Consider the following 25,025-nt stretch of genomic DNA (forward strand, 5'->3'; position numbering starts at 1 on the left):
ATTTGTTTCATTTGACAACAGAAAGTAGTGGTGCAACGGATCACAAAAGTCACAATTCGGTTCGGATCACGGATTTGATCATTTGCTCCCAAAAACATATACATTCTATTTTATATATTACCAGCATGCCAAGGACGTATTTATACTAGTGATGCACCAAATATTTTAAGTGCGCTGCACCTTGTCCCGCCGCACGCATCCGTCCCTGCCTGTGCGAACTACATTGACTATAAGGTGCAATTGCACCACCAGAAAATGCTCAACCATCGTTAGGTGTTTAATGTACCATTGGCCAAAATGTCTGCCGTGTGGGCACATTTCAATTTATATTGTGCTTGGTTAAAATGCCAGTGCAAAATAAACATTTTATAATAATATTATAATTTTAATTAATTATAACAAATGCAATGATAGTAAAAATTGGCACAAATTTTTTTCGGCATTTCGGTTTTCGGCCAAGCGTTTTCCATTTTTGCTTGTCGGTTTCGGCCAACCATTTTTATTTCGGTGCATCTCTAATTTATACGTGTTTTATGTTTTTTACGCTGGAGCATACAGAAGGCTTTGATGCAGCCTCTGAACTGCAGAGAACGGTTGAAGCAATGGTAGTTACTACAAAAACGGCTAGAAGGTGGCTGCAGAGTATAAAAGATCAACCAGGGCCATGTTGCAAACAAGCTGATTTACCCACAGTTTAAAACAGATTTGTGAATAATGATTAAATTTAGCTATATTCCAATGCTAATTGCTGCAAAACGGAAACAGATAGAAATATACAATATTCTGTGGGCCTTGCGAAATCTGTCAAAATCCAATACAACAGCCGGGAGCGAAGGGGATTGTTTCAGTGAAAATAGCTGCGAGTGAATGAGTATAAAAAATAAAATAAAAACTTCAAACAACTTTAAGTGCAATATGGGGCAGAAACAGTCTTATTTTAGACATGGTCAATAGGGGTGTTAGAAAAAATCGATTTGCCAATATATCACGATATTACAGCGCACAATTCTCAAATCGATTCAATATGCGGCCGAATCGATTTTTGGGAATATTCAACAAAACGTCTTACTTAGGGTTAGGATTCACACATTAAGCATGGAAGAAGATTGTATTAATGGAACATTAAGCCTTAATATTTTATTTCAGTGCTGTTCAAACATGAAACAGACTGCAACCTCTTTGTTAAATGCAGTGGCTCAGTTATAAGCCTGAATTTTCAGATAAATAAATACATTTTCATACAAATCTTACAGTGTACATGTACAAGTTTACTGATGAGTATTTTCTAAATTTGAGTTTAAAAAAAAATCGCAATAATCAATGTATAGATTCGTATCGGGATTAATCGATATCGAATGGAATCGTGACCTATGAATCGTGATACGAATTGAATCGCCAGGTACTAGGCAATTCACACCCCTAATGGTCAATGTGTAAAATAACAAGGTACCAAACTTGTGTTCCTACAATCTAAACGCCTATGTTTGACATTTTGAGTTAAATGTTTTTCTTTTTTTAATGGACAAAAGTGTTTCTATAAAATAAATGAAGACAAATTTTTATTTATCTTTTTGTTTTGTTTTTTTAAATAATGAAAATACCTCAAAGTGTAATTTAAGGCACATCCCCTTCTTTTAAACATGGAGAGTGAATTACAAAGTAGCCTTGGTCCGGAATATTGAAAATGGTACCAGCTGTCAAACTCATTTACAGCTACCAGCCATAGGCACTCGTTGGTAATGCCAACAAGTAGCTGCTAGCCACTCATACAATGATGGCTTAATTAATTAGCGGTTTCTTAGTGTCCTAAATTAGCGATCGAATAGGAGTTCGGGATAGCGTAGTGTTGATGTTGGTCGCAACTTTGATGTCAATCAAAACTACGAATGTCTAAAGGGCAAGTCAAACTAGCCATCACGCCATGACGTGGGCCACTTTCAAAGTAAATGTCTACTGAGACTATTTGCATTGCGGTCAATGTATTATTTGGTAAACTTTATTTTGAAGTTACCCTGAGCGTAAGTGGTACGTTACATTGAGTATGTTTCAGCTTCCTTGACATGTCTGAATGGTGTGAATACTGTGAATGCACACTTTGTTGTTGTTGTTTTTCACCCCGATCGCAGGCGATCTGAACCGTGGGGCCTGAACCGAACGGACCCCGGATCAATGCTGATCCGTTGCACCACTAACACAAAGGCAACAGCTGATATCAGTGATCCAGATGATGATAACTCGCTTTGTGTTTTCTAGATCCTAGGCGAGGCAGGCATGAAGATGATGGGGCCGTACACAGGTTATGACCCCAATATTAACGCGGGCATCCTCAATGCTTTCGCCACTGCGGCATTCCGCTTCGGGCACACCCTCATTAACCCGATACTCTACAGGTTAGATGAGGACTTCCAGCCCATCCCCCAGGGTCACATCTCCCTGCATCGGGCCTTCTTCTCGCCCTTTCGCATCGTGAACGAAGGTGGCATTGACCCGCTGCTCCGCGGGCTCTTTGGCGTGGCGGGCAAAATGCGAGTCTCCTCGCAGCTCCTCAATACAGAACTGACTGAGAGGTTGTTTTCTATGGTCCACTCTGTGGCCTTGGACCTGGCAGCCATGAACATACAGCGAGGACGAGATCACGGCATACCGCCATATAATGATTATAGGACCTATTGCAATCTGACGTCGGCTCAGACCTTCGACGATTTGAGGAACGAGATTAAGAATCCGGATGTAAGAGAGAAGCTACGGAGGTGATTTTACAGATAGAAGCAGCTCTGGCTCAATTTTGAATGAGTAACTGCAGTCAAATACTTTGTGGATTTAAGGCACCAAAACAATATCTGCTTTGTGATAGGCTTTATGGCACTCCTCTGAACATGGATTTGTTCCCTGCGCTGATGGCAGAAGACCTGGTTCCTGGCAGTAGGCTCGGGCCCACCCTCATGTGTCTGCTGGCTTCTCAGTTTAAACGTCTGCGGGACGGAGACAGGTAGCAAACTTTATTTCTTTATTTGTACTTTAACTCACTCAATGCGAGCATTGGAGGACCAGCGATTTCACAATATTTTGGCAGATTTTTTCAAGACTCACAGAATTGTGTTCTATGATTATATTTACATCGAATCTACCGAATGAAAGCATAGACTCTTGTTTCACCAGTTTGATTCTACCTTCTGCCGTTCTCTAGTAATGAGCAGTAGAACATTAAGTTTTAAGAAAGTGAGTCACTTTGCCCAAAAGGGGGGGAGGGGGGGGGGGGGGGGTTGAGAACCACGAATTACATGCCCGAATCATATCATTAGCCCGCGTTTCCACCGCAGGACGTTCGGGTATGGGGAGGTGGGTAGGGACTTTCACAGGAACTGTCCTCTCAGCTGGCCCGCTTGTGGCTGTGTCTCCACTGCGGAGTATGAGCCATTTCACGACGTCACAAGTTTCGATCGACGGGACGGTTTCTCTCATGACGTCATCCAAGCACCGCACGACGAAAATCACGAGGAAAAAGAAAAACTTTAGGTGGTTGCTAGTTTTTCTGCTTTTTTTTATGTACTTGGCGTGGATGGATAGTTTGAGTGAGAGAAGACGGCGTCTTGACGAAGAATTTGAAAAGGCTAACCGTGGAGTGGAACGAAAATAGGCAAAACATTTTTAAGAGAATTGTTTCGGTGGAAGAGACTTAAGCCGAGAATGCATCATTGTCGCGCATGAAGGTAAGATAATTTTTTATACTAAATCATTTTTAGCCAATCAGCACGAAAGCTCAGTCGGGAGTTTATCGGGCCGGCGGAGTACCTACCCTCGAGTAGGACCTCTGCTCGTCCCCGTAAGTTCCTGTAAATGTGGCCCGGTTGGGAAGGCTCCTGCAGTGGAGACGCGCACATACGGGGCTGGCCCTGTAAATTTACCCCGAAGTTCCTGCGGTGGAAACGCGGCTACAGTAACATGTTTTGGAGGAACGGGCCTTAGACACGTGTGAATATCTGAGGACTTGTGTGTGTTTGTGTGAATATCTCGAAACAGCGTGATGTTTGTCTCAAAAATAAATGCGCATGCGCGACGATCCACAAACGCACATTTGACAACTTGCAAGCATAATGCTGCTTTCATGTGGTATAGGAATGATGGTAAATACTACATGTCGAGTAGAAAATTGCACGTAAACGCCCCCTCATGTCGTATTTTCTACTGGACAACTAGGAATTTATTTTGATACCCGAGTTTCCGAGCTGAGAGAACTTTTCAAATTTCAACATGGCGGAGAGCGCCAAAGGATTTGTGAATGGCAAGAAATATTAACACGAGTGTTAACATCCGCTCGCAGGTTGTTTTAGAATCTACACAATTACATAGCATATACAATTCAATGTCCTATCCTTTACAACTCATTGTTTGCTGTAATTTTTATTTTTTTTGTATAACAACAAAAGCACATGAACAAAACTTGGCCGTAATTAGGAGTTTCCGAGTGGTAAGGTCCATCTTTCCCATATCACGTGAAAGCAGGGTAAGTCGTGAAAAATGCGCACACAAAATTAAAAAAGATTGCGGATATATTTGTGGATCTGAAAAACGTGTGAAAATCACGGATGTAAACGCGTGGAAATCCCAATTTTATTTGTGTGAATGATTTTGAGACAAATCTCTCCCCATAGACTAACGTCTGAAGGAGTCAGTCAATCAATTCCACTCTATTGTCCATATTCTTAATGATCAATTAGTCAATTACGATGCCCATACCTACAAGCTACCATAATATACCAGTGCGTCCAATCCAGAAGGAAGAATGAAGCAATACGGGTCAGGTGGAACATTTACCTTAAACAAAATGTGAACCAAACTGAACCACTTGGTAGAAACAGGCCTTATGTTTGTTATTTTTAAATCTGGCAAATTCTTGTCATGTGCAGGTTCTGGTACGAAAACCCTGGAGCGTTCACGCCTGCCCAACTGACTCAGCTGAAGCAGGCGTCTCTTTCTCGAGTGATGTGTGACAACGGAGATAACATCACACGTGTGCAGCGAGATGTCTTCAGGGTGGCAGAGGTGCCGCACGGCTACGGCAGCTGCGACAAAATCCCGCAGATCGACCTGCGCATGTGGCAAGACTGCTGCGAAGGTAACGATCTGAATCACACCTGGGCTACTTTGTAGTCATGCCTTCTACATAAAGGCTCACTCATTTACAAAAAGAACACAGAGGCAAAGTGAACCGTATTTTTGTTCTTGTTCACACTGCCAGACTGCAGAACCAAAGGTCAGTTCAACGCGCTGTCCTACCACTTTAGAGGGCGCAGGTCAGCTGATCACAGTTACAAAGACAGCAGACCTGACCACAGCATCAAGGAAAACAGGTGACAAACGTCGTCATCAATCATTTGTAGCAGCAACAGGTCATTTGAGAGCAATTTAGTCTCTAGGTGCAATCTTTATTATTTGCCCTTTTTGGTTTAGTTTGCCTTTTGTGTTTTTCAGTCCCATGGAAGAAGCCAGAAAACACCTTGTGAATGTTACTGTGACCTCCCAAAAAAGCACTGATCCCCCAGTTAGTGAATTCCAGGACTTTGTCTCTGACATGCAGAAGACAATCGCAAGCTTACGTAAACAGGTATGTTCCTATAGTATAGAAACACAAAATTTGGAGATGTCACGTTACTTGGCAGATTGAATCTCTAACGTTCAGTATATTTTATGGCATGCATGTGATCTTTGCATATTTTGTACTTTGGTCCTTTTATCAAGCATACATGGGTTTATGATTATAATTTTATGGCGGTGCATTCCATTCCTTTTCTTCCTTACATTTTCAAGTAGATTTATTTCTATGCAACAATCAACAGCCTTTGTCCTTTCATATTTTCAGATTAAACGACTGGAAACCCGTCTGAGCAAGACTGACTGCACTGACAGCAACGAGCGTGAGCGGACTGATGGAGAACGGTGGAAACAGGACCCGTGCACTCAATGTGAATGCAAAGTAGGTGAACATATGCACAGGGAACTGCTAAATAATTAACTGCACATTCTGCTGCACGGGATAAGCGGGTCGGAGGATGGATGGATGGATGTACCTTTTGTTTTTCTTAATATTAGGTAAGGCCCGACTGATATGCATTTTTTAGGACGATGCCAATACAGATTTTTGGCAGAAAATAATACCGATTAATCTGCCGACTATTTGAAAACATATATTTAACGCATAAAATTGTGTTCCCACATTATTTGTGTGTGAATATTCGTTTTTTAAAGAAAAACACTCCCGAAGTCGATGCCAACTTCCTGTTAGCATTTGAATGGGTTCTTCCCTTCACTTTTAGCATTAGCGCTAGGGTAGCGATGTTTTAAAACAAAGCATGTTTGTATTTAAATATACAGTAGATGTAATTCTTATTGTTGTGTGTTAAGTTTTATAGGTAACTCCAACTGGGGTGTCATTAAACAGCTTAAAGGATGCTTAGGGACAACAGAATAACCAGAATAACATACATTACACACTTGCTAGTTGCTAATGCTACGCAAGCAAAATGGTGCATTCAGGGTACTTTCACAGCGTTGGAAACTTTGATTTTCTTCTATGATAACATTTTAAGGGGAAAATAATTGTCCATTTGGCCCAATTTGCCGATAGTTTTGGCCGATGTTTGAAGGGCAATCATCGGCCTATTATTATCGGAGGCCGATTAATCGGTCTGGCCCTAATAAAGCAATATTTCAAGATTTTGAAACATTCTTTGCTGTCGTAAGAGGCATAACCACTGTAAACTAAAACTAAAATTGCTTAAAGGGGAGGTCAACCCAATTTTTTTCTTTACAATAACATGTTCTATGCGACCCAACCAGTCTACACCCAGAATTCTGAATAATATTGTGTTTGTGGCAGCAAACTTCTCTTCCCTTTTAAGACTGCTCATCCTGACTTGATGTCACAGTGAACCGTAAGGCATTTGCAGAGTAATGCTGGAATCGGTGAGCGGTGTGTTTCTGTTGGCAAGCAGCATAAGATAAACAATAAGGCTAAGCTCCAGGAGTTCCAGGTGAATTTAATCAACAAATGGAAATAATAAGCGAGTACGTCAGACTCATATTTAATGGAAATAATGTAGTTGTAGCTGCTTTTTCCTTAGGTTTGTTCCTCCTGCTAGTATTTTGAATATGGCATTTTATTTGATTAAATCATGATTTTGAATGGTCTCACAATGCTTTCTGAGCCATGTAAAGTGCAGATTATGGTGCAAAAACCATAGATGGCAAATCCAGGGCCAAAATGTAAAAAAAAAAAAATGCCACAGTTTGGCTTTAGCCCCAGGTGCTAGCTAGCTAGCAGGTAACTGAACACCCGGGGAGCTAGCGAGAGAGCTCGCTAGCAAGCACCTGGGGTTAAAGCCAAACTGTGGCACGGGTTTTACTTTCTGGACCTGGATTTACCACCTCTGGCAAAAACATTGAATTTGTTTCTTTGGGAAACATAGTCATCTTTGGTGCGTGACTACTATTGTTGTAGGAAATTCTGGTCATGGTGATTTTTACAGTAATTTATATGTTAATAATGACCAAATGGACCATGTTTCCTTTATTTATGGTGTCACTGTTGTCTTGTGGTCCCAAAATTGTACGGTTTGACAAACTAATAATATTTCATTACAAAAAATGAGTAAGTCAACACTGCCAACACTGAACATGACAGACTGACTCGCTCATTCGCTCAATGGGTAACAAAGTCGCCAACTACAATTTTTTTTTTTAGCGACAGTCTACTTAGTTGCGGTTCGCTACGTCGCCAAAAATGAAGTCTCACAAAATGTGCTCATGTCCCACACAAGCCTGTTTTTTTGCCATTTTTTATGCATGTTACATTCAACTTCCACTGTACTTGCCTTGAAATCTGAGGTCTACTCTCAAAGTGTTCAAAAGCCAAAATGTTTGAGCTCGTCATAGTTTGGTTGGTCGCCCTTATTGTTCTGCTGTCGGCTGGAGTTCCCAATTGTAACATCAGGGGAACATTTCAATCCTCTCTAATCGAATCAAGTAACCAACCCGTTTTTCCCCTACTTTCTTTCTTTGCCTCCGGCAGGACACCAGAGTGACCTGCTTTGTGGAGTCTTGTGTGCCGGCCCAGTGCAAACAGCCTGTCAAGCTAAAAGGCGCCTGCTGCCCCGTGTGTCTGCATGTAGCCAAGTGGCAAGAAGCAGACAGCAGCCATGAGTAATCCTCAGGACCTCCCGCCAATCACACCCCAGTGTCTGAAACACTCAGACTTCCACCGAGAGGAGGAGACTCTTGAAGGTGTCGGCGGCCACCAGTTGCCTCCAATAGCCTCTTTTTTTTTGGTTCTTTTGTATTCTTTTTTTTGGGGGGGGGGGATCAGGGGAGAGGGTCATGTTTTGTTATTTTTGGATGGCTGCCTCCTCCAGGACTAAACGGATTCATCTCTGCTCCCTGAGGCCGCTGCAGTGCAACAATTTGGTCTCTGTGCTTGCCCCCCTCTTGGCGTCAAATCACAGGGCCAGTTGCCATCAGCCCGCAGGAAAGGGAAGTCGATTGAGAGGAGGCCGGCCAGTGTTTTCTCAGGTTAGAGATGCCGAAAACTGGTGCTATTTTACCCCCTTTATGAAAGAATTAATCACTAAATACCTTCAAAGTATTGTCGTTTGTATGCAAAGCAGCCTATATCCACTTGATATCTGCCTATTTTTAATGCTAAGCCACAATTGAGAAGATCATTTTATACAAGGTCAAAGAGGTTTTATAGTTAGATCATCTTTTAATCTAAGGTGCTTTTTTGTCATGTTATAACAATGTATGTTTTTTTTTTAATTATCCAAATGAACATAATGTGAAGCCCTATGAAAATTTAATGCAAAAAAAAAAAATCGAGAGATGTCTACTGATTTCTGCTCCTAAATGTCTCTTCCGGCCTTTTTTGATTACTGTCATGTTGTGACGTCATGCCTGTCCCAGTGTTGTCCTCAGTCTGCAAAGCCAAATGTTAGTGAGTAACATCTAGAATGTTTATAAGTCTGACACCACGTCGGAGGCGGGGTTTCATCTGTGGCGCCGTTAGATCGACTGCCACGCTATTTGTCATCATAGTTCACACACAATTGAAGGACTGCAATGATTACTGTTGACTTGTTTTTGTTTTGTTGCCTGCCGTGGACCTGCAGCACTCGATTGCATGCATTCTCTTGTCAGACATCTGACATGTGCCGTCTTTTTGCAAAAATTGACATGCAACGTTTGATCATGTGTTTTCATTTCACGAGTGTCTCTCCCCCTTTGCGGGTCCTCTTTAGTGCTGATACATTTCCAGAGATTTGCCGTGCGCGTTTCATTGCCAAACTTTGTCCCGAGTGGCGTTACGTCATTTAGGCGAGCACGCTGCAGAGCGCAGGTTTCTTTAACCCTCTGACCCTCATTCCGCTGTAATGGAAGCCATATGAGAGGTGGGAAAGGGTGCTGAATGTTGGGATACAGACAATCAAAGCACATTTCCTACGTAGTGTTTTCGCATGCAACGAGACCGAGTCCACTGCTTGTACATAGACAACTAACTGCCATTCAATGCACTGGCTCACTTATGTAACATAAATCATGTTTTTGGTCTTCCTGTTTTGTGACAAAGCAGCCGCAGTGTTCCCCTCCATTGTTTTCTTTATGCGGTAACGTCCTGAGCAAGCATGTGTCACTAAACCGAAATAATACTGTCTGGAATGTTCCATTCAGGACGGGTTTTTACATTAAACTGTATGTTTACAGTTCACTCCCTTGCCTGCGCTAGCATCCAGTCCATTATGTAGTCTAACATGTGCTCTAATGTGCGTCCATGTAGTGTTCTGGTGAATATTCCTCGACATCAATCTGATATGCATATGTCCTTAGCTCTTTAGCAGCTAAATGCAATTTGGCCCCAGCTCCAATGTTGAAAAGTCGTCTTGATAGTAACTTCACTTGCCCCTTTTCCCCCCTTAAATCATTCCCAAGTGTCAATGGAATGCACAGCTTTGCGAGACTCAACATGCCTTTCCAACACTGTCCATTACAAGCGGTCAATGTGGCTAGACTAGTACCTATTATGACTTTTGTATTGTATGTTTGCCAAAGAATGGTTTGCACTGTAATGTATGCCTCTTAACAGTAATGATAATAAAAAATAAATAAGCCACATTTGTTTGATATACATACACAATTGTTGTTGGTTCTTTTGAGCACCTGAAAGGTCTGCTGTGTTGCTCACTCAGCCATCCAACTGCCACTAAAATTTTCTAAAAAGGGGAAATTAGTCGACCCCCCCAATTTTTGGGGGGGACAATAATATGTTCTCTGCAGCCCCACTGGACAAAATATGGTATTCTGGTTAATATTGCGTTAGTGGAATTTGAGTTAAGCGGCAAAATCCATCTGTTTTTATCCATCAACCAATGACAGCTCAGCTTCAGAAAACAGATGATCTCTGATTGGTTGTTGAGCAACATTGATGTCATCTTCAGTCGACAGCAAGTGGCAAAATGGCCGCCCCCTGAGAGAGATCAAAATGGCTGGATTTTGCTTCATGACTCTTATTCCACAAATATAATATTAATCAGAATATAACATATAGATATACATAATATAGAACATATCAAGAAATGTTTAAGGTTGACTTGCACTTTAAATTGACTTCCATTTCAGTACAATGTAAAAAAGGATTTGTGTCTTGTGATTTACATCTTTGAAAGTTCTCCCAAACTTGAATCTCAACAGCCACTGTTTACTGTGAGTTGACATAGGTCCTGGAGTGAAAACAAGCAGGAAATTAAGTTTCCAGTCTCTGCACAGATAAAAACCTCCATCTCTTTACCAGGCAGGAAAAGACATTATCACCCCCACAATAAGGGACCTCCCTTATTCAGTATTATGTGTATTCTGGTGGGATTGAAATGTGATGTGCACTTCCTCAATAATTTATTTTCCCGTACTGTACTTGTGAGTCCAGCCCAGAAGCAATCCATCACAGTTGCAGGTGGTGTTTAAAATCAAAACTCAAATCTGTTTATTCAACCGGAAGCTGGACAGACTATTGGAACAAAAAAAATTCAACAACTGCACAAATACTCCTCTAGAGCCAAATCTTCCCACCATCACGTTTGGGGAATTTCATTTCGGCAACTGCAGTTTTTTTGTAATGACCTTGAGGAATGTCTTTCGCCTTGCGGGTGGAAAGTCATACTCATTTCCAGAGGGAAGAGGATGAAAGAGAGAAAAGTGGTGTCCCACAGAGGCAAAATGGCTTTTGTATCCCGGGAGTGCAGCGGAGTGTGGGCGAGAAATGTAATGAAGGAAGGCTTCCACTGTGTGTTAGTCCCTTGACAAACAAGCCCACACAGTTGATTACACAATTGAAGATGCAGTAAATTGACTTACCATCCCTATTTGGATTATTTGGTGGATTGAACTATTCCGTTTTTATTTTTGAGGGGGGCTCCATATTGTAGGTTTCATCCATTTTCTTACTCTATTGCTTTGTTGCCAGGCAATTTGTGTATCTCATCTGTGAAATTAAGACGAGTGTAGTGCAGTCCTTGGCTGGTTCCTATTCATATATACACATATTGGACCAAAGAGAAATGCACAACAAATAAAACAGTGCCAGTCATTTTCAGACCCTCTTTCACCCTATCACGTGAAACATTTCAAATGCATGTATGTATTGAATATCTGGATTCTTAAAATGTAATAATATCCCGCTACAGTTCGGTCAACTTGAGCATCTGAGCTCTGCCCCAATCAAAGTCAGCAAAAAGGCGCAATTGTTAAAAATGATGGAGATTACCGGTAGCGACATGAATAAATACTTACCTTGAGTAATACATGACTTAACTGTTGCAAATCGTGTGTGGTATTCAACACCAAGGTCAACTGAGTCACGCACTTTGTCATTGTGACATGAAAGGCAAAGGGAGCTCATCAGGAAGCGACCAGAAGCACACGTTGTCAAACACAAATAAGGGAACAACTGGCTGTGTTAAGTGTTTGCATAACGTGTCCCCAAAGTCATTTAGCACAATACAAATCAAGAATTTGCAACTGCAAAATAGCAGATTGGGTAATAGGGATCTTATTTTTCGTCTTAATTAACTACAGCTTGTATTTATTGTGATGTCTTCTTCTGTTTTTTCTCTATTGTCAGTCCCTATGCTGCCTCTCAAAAGTCAGTCTTGGCACTAGAACAGACTAGTAGTCTTTTTTTTTCTTTTTTTTTTTATGTTTGTTTGCCTGACTGACTCAAATAACACCTGTAAATCCTCACCGTGTAGAATGCAACTTGTGACCCTGTCCTCTCTTGGCCTCTCGCTCTGTATCAAAATACCAAACTTGTTTCCCAGATCTATTAAACGTAATAGCCAAAACAGAGCATATCCTCTCAAGACAACAGATGTGAGGAGAAGAGGAGCATATTCTCTTCTGCGTCCTTAAAGGCAACTCAGGACGAGAGCAGAATCCGCATATGATGTACTGTGCTGTACTCCCCTGAGATCCTCGCCGGCAGATTGAGCGAGTGGCAGACGGGATGACTCGTCAGTGCGTGACCTACCTACTTGTTGCTTTGCTTGCATTCCTTGGTGGAGAGCAGCGGGGTACAGTCTGACCCAGCACGATAATCCTCTAGCTGCCAGGAGCCCTTATCAGCTCTGCTTTAGGCCTAAAATGAGCCAACTAATGGGAAGACTGAGGGGGGGGGGGGGGGGGGGGGGGGCAAGGAATGTATGTTGCCATGCACAAGCACAACCACTTTGACATGAAAAAGGAGTACGTGTCTACAAGGCAGCCACATTAGTTTTCCCATTTAAGATTGGCTAAATGGAAACGTGTTGATTGGTCCGCAAAATTTAATTACAGTGGGGCGCCAACCCACGTTTGTTTGATTGCGTTTGTTTTTGGGGGTTTTTCATGTAAAGTTGACAAAGTGGGAATATGGTCAAAACAATCCAGTGGTGGCGATGAAGTCGTAAATTGGCAACCCTGGTCGTCCACCTGGTTTTGGATTTTTCCTTTTAGTTAGTTTTTATTTCGTTTTGAGTTTTGTTTTTTAGATGTGGTTAGTTTTTATCAGTTTTATTTTTTTTAATGCTTAGTTTTAGTATTAGTTTTCAGGGGGGGGGGGGTTGTGTCTTTTACTTATTATTATTATTTAATAAACACCATGGTAAACACATTTCTTAGCGTTGCATTTTGGCTGGGTTAAATGAAAAAGCAGGCAAGCCAAGCTATTGGAGTCAAAAGTCAAGCAGGCAAGTTTGTCGCCGAGGAGCGATGTCATCTGAAGGTGCTTTTCTATTGGCTGCTGCTAGATGACGTCACTACTGTGTGACACACTTTCAAACGTCTTTATTCCAGTTAATAGATAATAAAATGTCATTTCAATTAGTTTTCGTTTGAAAAAAAAAATGCTGAAAGTTATCCTCTGTGTGTTTTAAGGGAAAAATGCCAGATTGGGGGGGCAGTATATGTCTCCTTCAACTTTAAACCAGCAAGCCTGATGGTACTGCACCAACACGATGAGATTAAGGTGATGATGTCAGGTGCCTGGTGTTAGCATGTCTGCCTTACATTTCTGAGGTTGACAAAAAAAAAATGATGGATGGATGGTTGACATCAGGAGCAGTGTCTGGAGTAACATAACACTACGGGTTCTATTTTCATAGACAGCGTATCTGTAGTGGGGTGCAAATGCCGGCGGCGGATATGAATTTTTGTTTTCCAAGGCATGCCGGTGCAGCACAGGGAGTGTCTATGGAGTTGCGCCAGGTGGAGTGACAATTTAGTAGCAGAAAGTCAATCTAAACTTATGCCTGCTCAGACCATGTCTAATTGTCGGCGCAAGGTAGACAGCTGGTGTAATAAAATATTTTTCATTTATAAATACTGTACGTGAACAGTTGACATCAAACACTCTGAATCAATGTAGAAAATAATAAATTGAATGCATCATAATAATAATTATTATTATTATTAAAGCACTCACGGCACCATATGTTGTAGATAAAAGTGCTGCATTCAATTTACAGTACCTGCTCACTATTAAATCTAAGCAATATATTGTTAACAGGTAAACACCATCTGGCCACTAGTGATAATCTTAATGAGAACGTGTTTAACTGTCACATGTAGAAAATGCCGTCAGATCCAAAAGTGTGGGTGACCTCTCTGTGCGGTGGTCTCCCCGATCCAAAATGAAGTGCAGTATGCTCGTCTTGCATATTTGTGGTTGGGAGTGCACGGTTTCCCGTGGCTGAAATAACAAATTAAATGCTTGTCGCACAGGACGCTTAAAGCTCACAAAGAATCCAGCTTCCCTGGAGATAGCGCTAAATATTTTGTTTCAACTATGTAAACCTCCTCTCAAACTACCTCTACAGGCCCTGTGCCATTATTTATACTGCCAAGCGAGCTTCACATGTGCCCCAAAACCAGAACGAAAGAACGTCATAAAACTGTGAAACATCGAAATGGGGAAACTTGCTGTTGAGCTGGAATAAAAACTTCCACTGGCTTAATAAAGCTCAGCATGGTGCAAAATGATGACAGGCTCTATGACTCATAGACTGCTCAAATGAATTTTTATTTTGGTATGTATGCTATCATGTCAAAGTCGAAAGGTAAGCAGAGCTGCATTTTATTATAGTTTTAGTTAGTTATTAGTTTTATTGTGTCTATCAGCATATACAACACATTACTCTGCTCTCTAAAGTACACCCCCCCCCCCCCCCCCCTCCCCATTCATTTACACAAAGGAACATCCAATACACCTCCATCCACTGAATCATTGTGTGAGAGCATGTTGGGACATTGCTGATAAGGCATCAGAGCACGTGTGACTTTATTATAAGACACCAGATGTTTAGGTAACACAATTCAATGAGGCTAAAAAATGGTGTGATTGAGTGCATTTCTCCTCAAAGGTCCTGTTGATGAGAGTTCAGTTTTTTGAATGAGCAAAAGCTTAAACCAATCAAAATCATTGCAGTGAAGTCATGGCGTCATTTTATGATGCTATGCAAACAGTCGTAAATCTCCCAATGCTTTAATTCCTCAACAGAGAGTGCTAAGGTCTACCAACAGGGACCTGCAAATATTTTAAGGCACACCCGTAGTCGTTAATTCTTTGTTTTTGGAATACTGTGCAGTGAATGTCAACAGGCGATCACCGTTTAGGACACTGTGATTCTCTCTATTGACTCCAAAACAACACAACCCTGTATAAGCAGTATAGATTGAATGGATGACTCTCATGGCTTGGTTGTTGATGGTGGGGGACAGATGTATGAATGTTGGCTCAGTTAATGGACTTTTTCACAAGTGGAATTTCGGCCTCATATTGTCACGTTCCTAAAATAATGGCTTATGTCCTTTTTTTTTCAGAGAAAGAAAACTTAAAACGAGACTAAAAACTTCAAAAACTGACTGTATTCCATTAATTAATGATTAATACTTTTAATAATTTCCATGATCTGCAACTTGAGATGATTAAGGAAATAAATAAATAAAATGATAATAATAATAGCCCATTATTTAGCAAAGATATCATATATGATAAGGAAGCGTTATTGTAATACTGTGTAATCAAGTCATAACTAAAACTCAAACAAAGCTTACTGAGGACATCTAGTGGATGTGAAAGGTATGATAGTACTTCATACATCCATCAAAACAATTGGGGATGTTGTTTGTTTGTTTGTTTTAATGAGGCCCTATCTTACAATAATATAATGATATATGCCATGCAATTGGCTGGTGAGCAGTTAGCGTCTATATCTCACCTCTCACCTTCAGTCAGCTGGGATAGACTCCAAGAGGTATAGAAAATGGATGGATAGAGGAATAATCCAAAATAGACAGATTTACATACCGGTAGTTGCAAAATGCATGTTTTTGTCTTGCTGCATCCAGGTTTGATGACTGTGCATGTAAATGTGGTGACCTATTCTGGCCTTCTCTGTAGCTCAAAAACGACAATGTAAAAATAGAAATAAACTTTTCAAGAAATATACATGTCATTATAGTTCTCATTTGTGATGGTAACTTTAGAACTTTAAATGTCTTGACATAGAAAGTTTTTCAAGAGAGGTTTAAAGTGGTGTTCAAACTTTCATTCCCCCCCCCCCCCCACACACACATTTTTTTAGCAACCAGGTGGCATCGTCATTGACTGGAATTGATGATTGATGGAAGTGCCCACCTTTTGGCATGTGCTTCAGCACTTTCAGCGAATGCTTGATAATGCAAAGCCTTGGAAAAAATGCACGGACTGAGCACTGAGTGTAGAAGGATTACTTCTGTCGATCGCGGTGAGTACACACAGTCCTTCTCAATCCGTGTAACTTTGTGAGGCTTCGCATGATCAAGCATTCGCTGAAAGTGCAATGGTGCGCAGGCGTGTGCGCCTCCAGTCTGCCATCACCACCAAGTACACCTAAGCAAGGGTCAGCGCCGGACCTGCAGCGTCCTGCATCGTACTTTTCAACCACAGAGAGCGCTGCGACTCAACCACAGACTGACCCACATGCAGACTCCATCCTGGCGGAAGCCAACAAGACTCAAGTGCTAGCCTACCTCATTGTCTCAGTTGTTTATTTTTACTTCCCATCTAAATAAAAAAAATCTGCACTTCAAGTGTTTGTAATTCAGGTTATATGCAGCCTTGCAACTCCCTCTGGTGGATGATTTGTAAATTGTTTTGCTGTCTAATAAAAAGGCATAAATCCAACGTTGCAGTCCTTATTAGATCCTATTTTGTTTATTAAATTCCACTTGTGTTTATTATTTTGTTGTTGCTTTGGACAAGAATTGTCCATACATGTGATGTCAAAATAATAATTCTGTCTATTTATTTTTGACTAATTCACACATTTTATTAGAAATGTGATGTAGCTTGCTATAAGCATCAGAGTATGCAAGTCAAGTCATCTTTATTTATATAGTGCTTTCAAACAGCCTTAGCTGTCACAAAGCGCTTTACAGAAATCAACACCTCCAAATCCGAGACCATGGTCCTCAGTCGGAAAAGGGTGGAGTGCCCTCTCCGGGTCGGGTTTGAGATCCTGCCCCAAGTGGAGGAGTTCAAGTATCTTGGGGTCTTGTTCACAAGTGAGGGTAGGTTAGAGCGGGAGATCGACAGGCGGATCGGTGCTGCGTCTGCAGTGATGCGGACGCTGTATCGGTCCGTTATGGTGAAGAAGGAGCTGAGCCGAAAGCTCTCGATTTACCGGTCGATCTACATTCCTGCTCTCACCTATGGTCACGAGCTGTGGGTCCGAAAGAACAAGATCCCGAATAGAAGCGGCCGAAATGAATTTCCTCCGCAGGGTATCCGGGCTCTCCCTTAGAGATAGGGTGAGAAGCTCGGTCATCCGGGATGGACTCAGTGTCGAGCCGCTACTCATCCGCGTTGAGAGGAACCAGTTGAGGTGGCTCTGGCATCTGGTTCGGATGCCTCCTGGACGCCTCCCTGGGGAGGTGTTCCGGGCATGTCCCACCGGCGGGAGGCCCCGGGGACGGCCCAGGACTACGTGGAGAGACTACGTCTTTCGGCTGGCCTGGGAACGCCTTGGCATCCCGTCGGAGGAGCTGGCTGAAGTGGCTGGGGATATATATATATATATATATATATATATAATAGTAATACAACTTATAGATCACATTAAGCTTTGAAATTCTTGATCTTTCAAAAAAGAACTCAAAACCTGTTCAAAGTCGCTTTTAATGTCTAATATTAGTATTAGTATTATGAATGTTTAGTTTTGTACTGATTTTATTATTGTCCTCAATCTTTTTTGACTTTCTGTAAAGTGTCTTTGAGTGTCTTGAAAAGATTTATACAATTAAAAAATATATATATTATTATTATTATCTTGGTTTCAGTCTTTTACAAAAACATTTGAAGAGGGGGCATTTAGACTTTTTATATTGACTGTTGCAGTTTATTAAATAACTAAACAATATATACTTGTTAGAATTATTATTTTTAGCGTGTTTGATAAATGAAAGTGGAAGAATTTCAAAGTGCTGCTTGCATTTCTTTATTTTTCTGAATGTGGCCCCTTGAGGAAAAACTTAGGACACCCAAATCTATAACATCACAAAGTGGTTAGACATATTTTTGGGGAAATAGAATTTAGCATAAATAGTAAGAATAGAAAAGTATATACTGATTAAATGAGGCAACAAAAGAATACACTCTATACCAGTGGTTCTAACCTCGTTGGAGGGACTGAACCCTACTAATTTCCTATGCGTATTGACCAAACACTACCATATTGAAAAATAAAATAACATGAACATCATGCAAATCAACTTGCAATTGTGATTAGTTAGCTAGGATCCAATCATGAACGAGAAGTGTTGACATCATCCAAATTATGCGTTTTATTGGTTCAGCCACGCAAATATATCATGTCCACTGCAATCATCAATGGGTCTGAAGGGAAGGTTATTAAGTTGGAAGCCAGGGGCAGCAGATACAACGAAAGCAGAGGGCCCAGAATTGAACCCTGTGGAACACCATGGCATACATTACACATGTGAATTGATATTGTACATATTCATCTGATTACTTCCATTTTTTTGCTCAACATAGTTAGTGTGAGGGAATTACAATCAAAGGAAATCACTTGACGTACCATCACAACAGTGATAAGTCAAAAATGAATGACATTAGCGAGATTGACACATTTTGAAAAACCTTTGCGTCTCTGATATATAATGACGTTGTTGTTTTTTGTGATTGTTACATACATACTACATACTATGTTGCCTTTACTAACACATATAGATATATTTCGCCAAAGCTTAACTACAACACATTTTCTAGAATTGTGTTCCTTGAGATATCAAGCGCTAAATGAGGAGAAGTTGTTGGATCCCTCTGAAGACTTGAAGCAGACGTCGGACGTGCTACGTGACGATCGGGACGAGTAGATGTACTTCTTCCCAAAGCACCACAGGTCCAGGATTATCTGCCTGAAGTGGCTCCTAAATTTGGAGCCAATGAAGGCATAGAGGATGGGGTTGAGACAACAGTGTAGGTAGGCGACACTTTTGGAAACGGCCAGCACTCTGAGGTTGAGCTTTTCTCCCTGACAACTTCTCTCTTCAAACAGATCCAGCGTGTGGTTGAGCAGAGCCACGTTGTAGGGGAGGTGGCACACAATGAAGAAGACAACCACCGCCAAGATCACACGGATGGCTTTGTGCCTCTGGCTGCTCTGCGCTCGGATCAACGTGCACGTGATGCTGGAGTAGCACAGCGCCATCGCCACCAGCGGCAGCAGGAAGCCGATGGCCATTTGAAGGCAGGGGATCAGCATTTTCACTAACTTTGCCGTCTCGTCGTGGCTGAAAGACAGCTGACACGTCACCTGCGCGGCCTCGGCCCCCAGACTGAACTCTTCGAAGCGTTCGCTGTAAATGAGCGTGGGCAGCGTTAACGCAGCCGCAAACAGCCACACGGCAGAGCAGATGATTCGGCTGTAGATGAGAGAACCGGAGCGGGCCCCGAAAGAGCGTCTGGCCTGGACGATGGCGACGTAACGATCGCCGCTGATGCACGCCAGCAGGAGCATCCCGCTGTAGAGGTTGATGCTGTAAGAGGAGCGCAGCACCTTGCAAACCGCGTTCCCCATCGGCCAACTGTGCCGCTCGTTGTAAATGATGAAAGGCAGGGCCAGCACAAAGATCAGGTCGGCCACCGCCACATTGACGAGGTAGACATCCGTCATCGTCTTGGTTCTCTTGTAGAATATGTAAGTGACCACCACAAGGATGTTGCCCACCAGGCCGAAGGCACAAATGAGGGAGTGCATGTAGGTTTGAATGATGACTTCAGCAGGATGTGGGTCCAGGTTGCATGGAGCTCCGTCTGGATAATCTTCAATGCTGGGATTATAATAGTCTGGAGCCACTGAAGACATGTTTTGGTTCTGTTGAAGAAAGAAACATTTGAAGACCATGCAAACAGCATATATTTGCTTTTAAATTCAATATAGGCTGCACGGTAAACTCTGGGACCAAATAGACTCCATTTTAGAGTAATATTTACACTCAGAAGAGAGTAAAATAAAGAATTGGAAAAATAAATAAATGAAATTCACTCAAGGGTTGAGGAACAGACTCATAATCTTCAGCTTGGAAGAAAGACGATCTATTCCCGGAGCCATGCAGCTCCTGCTGTGTGTTATCATATACTCGTGTCAGCTGGAATATTTTACTCCAAGATCCTCTTGGAGATAAACAAAAGTAGGAGGGGCATAGCTCAGGTGGTTCAATGGCAGTGTCCCAAGCTGAAGGTCATGAGTTTGTTCCTCAATCCTTGAGTGACTTTTATTATTTATTTATTTTCAATTCTTTAGTTGACTCTCTTCCAAGTGTAAAGATCAGCCTACTCTAAAACTGAACTTATTTGGCCCCACTCTAAATAGATTCAAATTTACTCTAAATAGAGTCAAATTTACTCGGGAATCATCTCAAGCGGATTTGTGGTCTGGTCTAGTGCATTAGTTCTCATAGTATGGTATGAGTACCACCAGTACGTATTCCCTCTAGTGCAAACTACGGCCCGGGGACCATTTTTGGCCCACCATCCATATTTCATTCACCCCCGGCAAAAGACAGATTTTAAAATAAAAAAAATAAAAAAAGGCAGGAAGTGAAAAGGGGGGGATGTCTAAAAAGCAGCTGCCACTACTACGACTCAATTGGTTAATATACTGAGCTTTTCTAGATATACAAAATATAAAAACACAATTTCTCTTCCAAACACTGTGGTGCAAACATAATCCGATTTTACAAGTAAAATTGTTTATTCCACTTGGCACTCCTTGTCTAGGTCCAATTTATAAACATTAATGATCCTCTAGTAACTTGCTCAGCTTAATACAGTTTGATCTTGTATTGGTTCTGGATATGGAAATGGCATTTTGGTTGCAGTTTAGCCCATGGGTGGATCTTGGGTAGCCGAATACAGGGCCAAAACCATCGCAAAATCTTCAAAATCCAAAATTATTTGCCTTACCACACTGTAAAAAATTACCAACATTTCACAATAATTAACAGCAAGTATTATTTTACAGTAATTTGTTGTAATTAAGTTCCCCTGTAATATCCTATTGAATACCTGTATAAACTACAGTATCCTTGGATTTTACAGTATTTAACTGTTATGTTTCAGTAAAATCCTGCAATCAAAAAAGCCTGTTATATCACAACGAGGCACGCAATATCACAGCAACACGGTAAAAAAAATACAAGGATTTCACAGTATTCGACAGCAATATTGCAGTGTAATATTTTTAATAAAATATTCCCTGGTCAGTCACATTACGTGATCGAACTCAGCACTGAACCTGAAGACGATAAAGGCCCTTCCTCCGAAAGTGTCAACGCAATCATATTTTGATGTTTCTTGTGTGATTAATGAAATATAAATCAATGACAAAGCCGCTTCCCGTCGCTTACGGTAGTGCTCATGGGACCTGAGATCGGAAAAAATATAAATGATCAGTGAATGAGGGGTAAAAATACAGTCGGTCATCACCTAAACTTGAATAACTTTTAAAATAATGAATCAATTATTTTTATTTTCCAGATTTACCAAGAAGATTTAATGTTCTAAGAGTCTACCAAATTTGACCTTCGAGATGCTATGGACTACTGAGGAAAAGACATTTATAGTTGAGGCATATTTTCGGCTGAAGTGTATCCACGCAGCTCAATTGCAATTCAAAGAACGGTTCGGATGTCGTGAATTCCCTGTCCACTCAATGATCTACAGATGGGTCAACAAGTTCAGAACCCATGGGACTGTGCATAACCTCAATGGTCAAGACACTATCAGACAATCACACTCTGGATGACCGAAATCATCACGGACACCACACAACGTTGCTGCAGTTGGTTCCTCTCAATGCGGAGGAGTAACGGCTCGACACTGAGTCTCTGCCGGATGGCCGAGCTTCCCACCCTATCTCTAAGGGAGAGACAAAAATATGCCTCAACTATAAAGGTATTTTCCTCAGTAGTCCATGGCATCTCGAAGGTCAAATTGGGTAGACTCTTAGAACATCAATTCTTCTTGGTAAATCTGAAAAATAAAAATAATTGATTAATTATTTCTAAAGTTATTCAAGTTTAGGTGATGACCGTTTTTTGTGTGTCACCCTGTATTATCATTTGGTCCTGTTTGAGTTGTGCTATGTAGTCAAAATATGTCGTTAAAGTAGCACTAAGGAACTTTTCAACCTTAAGAAAATATTTTTATATCTCTCCTGATGAAACATCAACTTAAAACTAGTTGAATGGTACCTTTGCCATGGCCTGCGGGGGTCTGTATCATTTTTACTAGCACTAAACAACTTTGAGGAGGATGGTAGGAACACTGCCACACAAAAAAACGACAAATGTGCTGACTGCTTTATGGAATACGTCACTTCTCCCTTTCCCAATTGGTTACAAAGACGGAAGTCAATTTGACTGGCGTGAGCTCAAAAAGGCGCAATGCGCTTGTCCTCATGGAAAATGTGGTCTTCTTTCAGGCATAACATTACCGCTTTTGTCCATATGGCGCCGCTATAATCAACGTAAACTGAAAATTGCTTAGTGTTGGTTTAATTAATTTAAAACATACATTTTATGGTGAAGAAGATTATACTTTCTGGTAAATCTATTGAGATAAAAGCTTTTGGGTGAAAAAAATAATTCAAAAAACTACTGAGGCGATGCATCGCCGTATCTTTTGCTCGCTTCCTGCAGTTTGGAGTGGCTGCAACCTGGCACAAAGGGTGGCATGGCTCAGTGATAGAGTGGTCATCTCCCAACCGGGTGGTTGTGAGTTCCAACCTTAGCTAAGTTGTAACGTGTAACCATGTTGAAGAGTCCTGGAGCTAGACAGTAAACCTGGATTTGCTCCCAGTGGGCTTGGCAGTAGCCGACCACGATGTAAGAATGCGTCTGTGTGAATGTAAGGCTTTGTAAAACAAAAAGCAAAAGGTTGTAATTCCCCAGCAAATGCTTTGCTGCCTAGCGGTGAAGTTAAGTTTTTGTATATTTTGATTTGTTTCATATGAATACAATCATAGGGATATTTATATAATATATATAAAGTATGGAAACAAAAACAAAAAAAACGTATGAACCTGCTCATATATACAGCTGCACGTTGACATGTGACATGCATTACATTTATAAATCATTATATACTCACATACAATTTTCATCACTTGCGCAATATAATGACATTTAATGAAGGAGCTGTATCCAACGGTCTTCTATTGCAAAGACTCGCTGTTTGCGTAAGGGACGAGGATCCCCATAGATCAGTGCTTCCTAATCCATCTAGTGGTTCTTAAGCATCACTCGCCCGGCAATACATAAACAGAAGTGTAGTACACTGTAAAATCTTTGGGAACTGCCATTATTGCAGTCACCGTGATGTAAAGGGTTCAATAATAATGTGAGTGATGCCACAAATGTCTGCAGCGCTGATGTCAGCAAAACCTGCAAACTACATGTGTGAAGGATAAAAGGTAACGTTCTAGTTTGTCTCTTCCTCTGGTTGTGTGTGACCCAATTTCAGCCCCGTTTGTCAAGTAAGCGACACGTTTGATCTTTAAAGTTGATCTGATCCTTATCAGTGAAGATCTTAGACTTAAACGAAAAACCACAGCGTATGTAAGAAAATTACATATCTGTAGGTGGAATGAAAACAGGTCGCTAAAGATCACAGAAAAAAAAAATCAGTCATCTAAAAATCTTTTTTTTTCCTGCACACCATACATATCATAATGATATGTTTTTAAGCATGAAGAAACTTTATACATATTTGCTTACTGAATTCATGTCTGGTCGGACAGATCTTGTATGATGTTTTACAGCACTCAGCACTGTCAATAAGGTACAGATTCTATGTGAAAGACAAATATGCAGAATTGAGTGGAGAAAAGGAAGTTGAATTGTATCAGATGTATATTTGGAGAACATAAAGAACTGTATGTACACTTGTTCATCCCGTTTCAATTGCTACTGTATTGCAATTTTCTCTCAGAAGCTACTTTAACACCAGAAATTGAGCCAAAGAAAAACAAACGCTAATTGCAGTACTTATTTTTCCTGATTTTAAAATTTGAAAGGCAATTAATTAAAACGTATGCACACTCAATAGTTACAGCAGAAGAAATATACTATTAGAGTTGTGTGGAAAATGTTTGCCTTTACAAAAATAATGCTCAACTTTGGTTGTTAGGTCAGAGAGCAGCTTAAGTATGTTTCAGTGCATTCATTGCAAGAAACAACAAACACAATAATAGTAATAATAAATAAGACAAACAGCAATAATAGTTTAAAAGAAAATAATATATTGTCAAATTAATACATTAAAAATTACAATCAAAACAAAGCTTAATATTGTGTTCAGAGTTTGCAAAAAAAATAAAACTTTTACATTATTATTATTAATAATATATTTTTTAAATACGAGCCCTTCATTTTTATACAAATCAATCAAAAATATTACCCTCAGAATGATGGTCCTCACAGAAGGAAGTTTTCTGGCTCAGGTGTCGGCAAAAAAAATACCAGAATGTCACCGTGTGAGCTGCTTATGAAAAAAGAACTGAGAAGGGGAGGTTGTGTTCGTACACATCTACACTGTATGCAGCAATGTTAAAAAGAAAAAAAGAAAAAGAAAAAGGGGAAGAAGACCAAAGTGGGAAAAAAACTCAACTCTGGTCAACCACTTATGTCATCTTCCTGCTTGCTATTTGTACTGAATTTCTCGGCCTTCTACCTACGAAGATAAGTACTTCTATTACACTAGAGTTTAAGAAGAAGAATCATTTTTAAATACTACTTAATTATTATATTCTAATCCTTAATTGCTTTTTCACCCATTTCATTTTGGACAATTCAATCTCTCAACATCATTCATGATTGACTGGTTGTATTATTTTATTTAAATTTTCTTTGTTTTTAAACCAGTAAGTATAGTTCTGAATAAATCA

General features: G+C 40.7%; 2 protein-coding genes across 2 annotated transcripts in view; one reads left to right on the plus strand and one right to left on the minus strand.

The window, feature by feature from the left end:
* pxdn (peroxidasin) overlaps positions 1 to 10,174 on the plus strand; it is a 55,583-nt gene extending 45,409 nt beyond the window's left edge. The window contains exons 17-23 of the mRNA XM_086095489.1: positions 2,254 to 2,750; positions 2,855 to 2,989; positions 4,908 to 5,116; positions 5,240 to 5,351; positions 5,473 to 5,605; positions 5,861 to 5,974; positions 8,069 to 10,174. Of these exons, the coding sequence (XP_085951615.1) occupies positions 2,254 to 2,750; positions 2,855 to 2,989; positions 4,908 to 5,116; positions 5,240 to 5,351; positions 5,473 to 5,605; positions 5,861 to 5,974; positions 8,069 to 8,203 (1,335 nt within the window). The 3' untranslated portion in view covers positions 8,204 to 10,174. The remainder of the gene's footprint in view (positions 1 to 2,253; positions 2,751 to 2,854; positions 2,990 to 4,907; positions 5,117 to 5,239; positions 5,352 to 5,472; positions 5,606 to 5,860; positions 5,975 to 8,068) is intronic.
* An 8,674-nt stretch (positions 10,175 to 18,848) lies between these two features.
* ccr6b (chemokine (C-C motif) receptor 6b) lies at positions 18,849 to 24,623 on the minus strand. Its single transcript, XM_086095108.1, has 2 exons — positions 24,539 to 24,623; positions 18,849 to 19,952 (listed from the first exon to the last, which is right to left on the minus strand). Exon 2 carries the CDS (start codon positions 19,941 to 19,943, stop codon positions 18,864 to 18,866), a length of 1,080 nt encoding a protein of 359 aa, XP_085951234.1. The 5' UTR covers positions 19,944 to 19,952; positions 24,539 to 24,623; the 3' UTR covers positions 18,849 to 18,863.
* Positions 24,624 to 25,025: the final 402 nt, after the last annotated feature.

Source organism: Leptonotus elevatus, chromosome 14 (assembly GCF_054856555.1).
Source record: "Leptonotus elevatus isolate MCC_2025b chromosome 14, RoL_Lele_1.0, whole genome shotgun sequence".
NCBI lineage: Eukaryota > Metazoa > Chordata > Actinopteri > Syngnathiformes > Syngnathidae > Leptonotus > Leptonotus elevatus.

Excerpts from the sequence above, each read along its gene's own strand:
- ccr6b (XM_086095108.1), bottom strand. The coding sequence starts at position 19,943 with ATGTCTTCAGTGGCTCCAGACTATTATAATCCCAGCATTGAAGATTAT.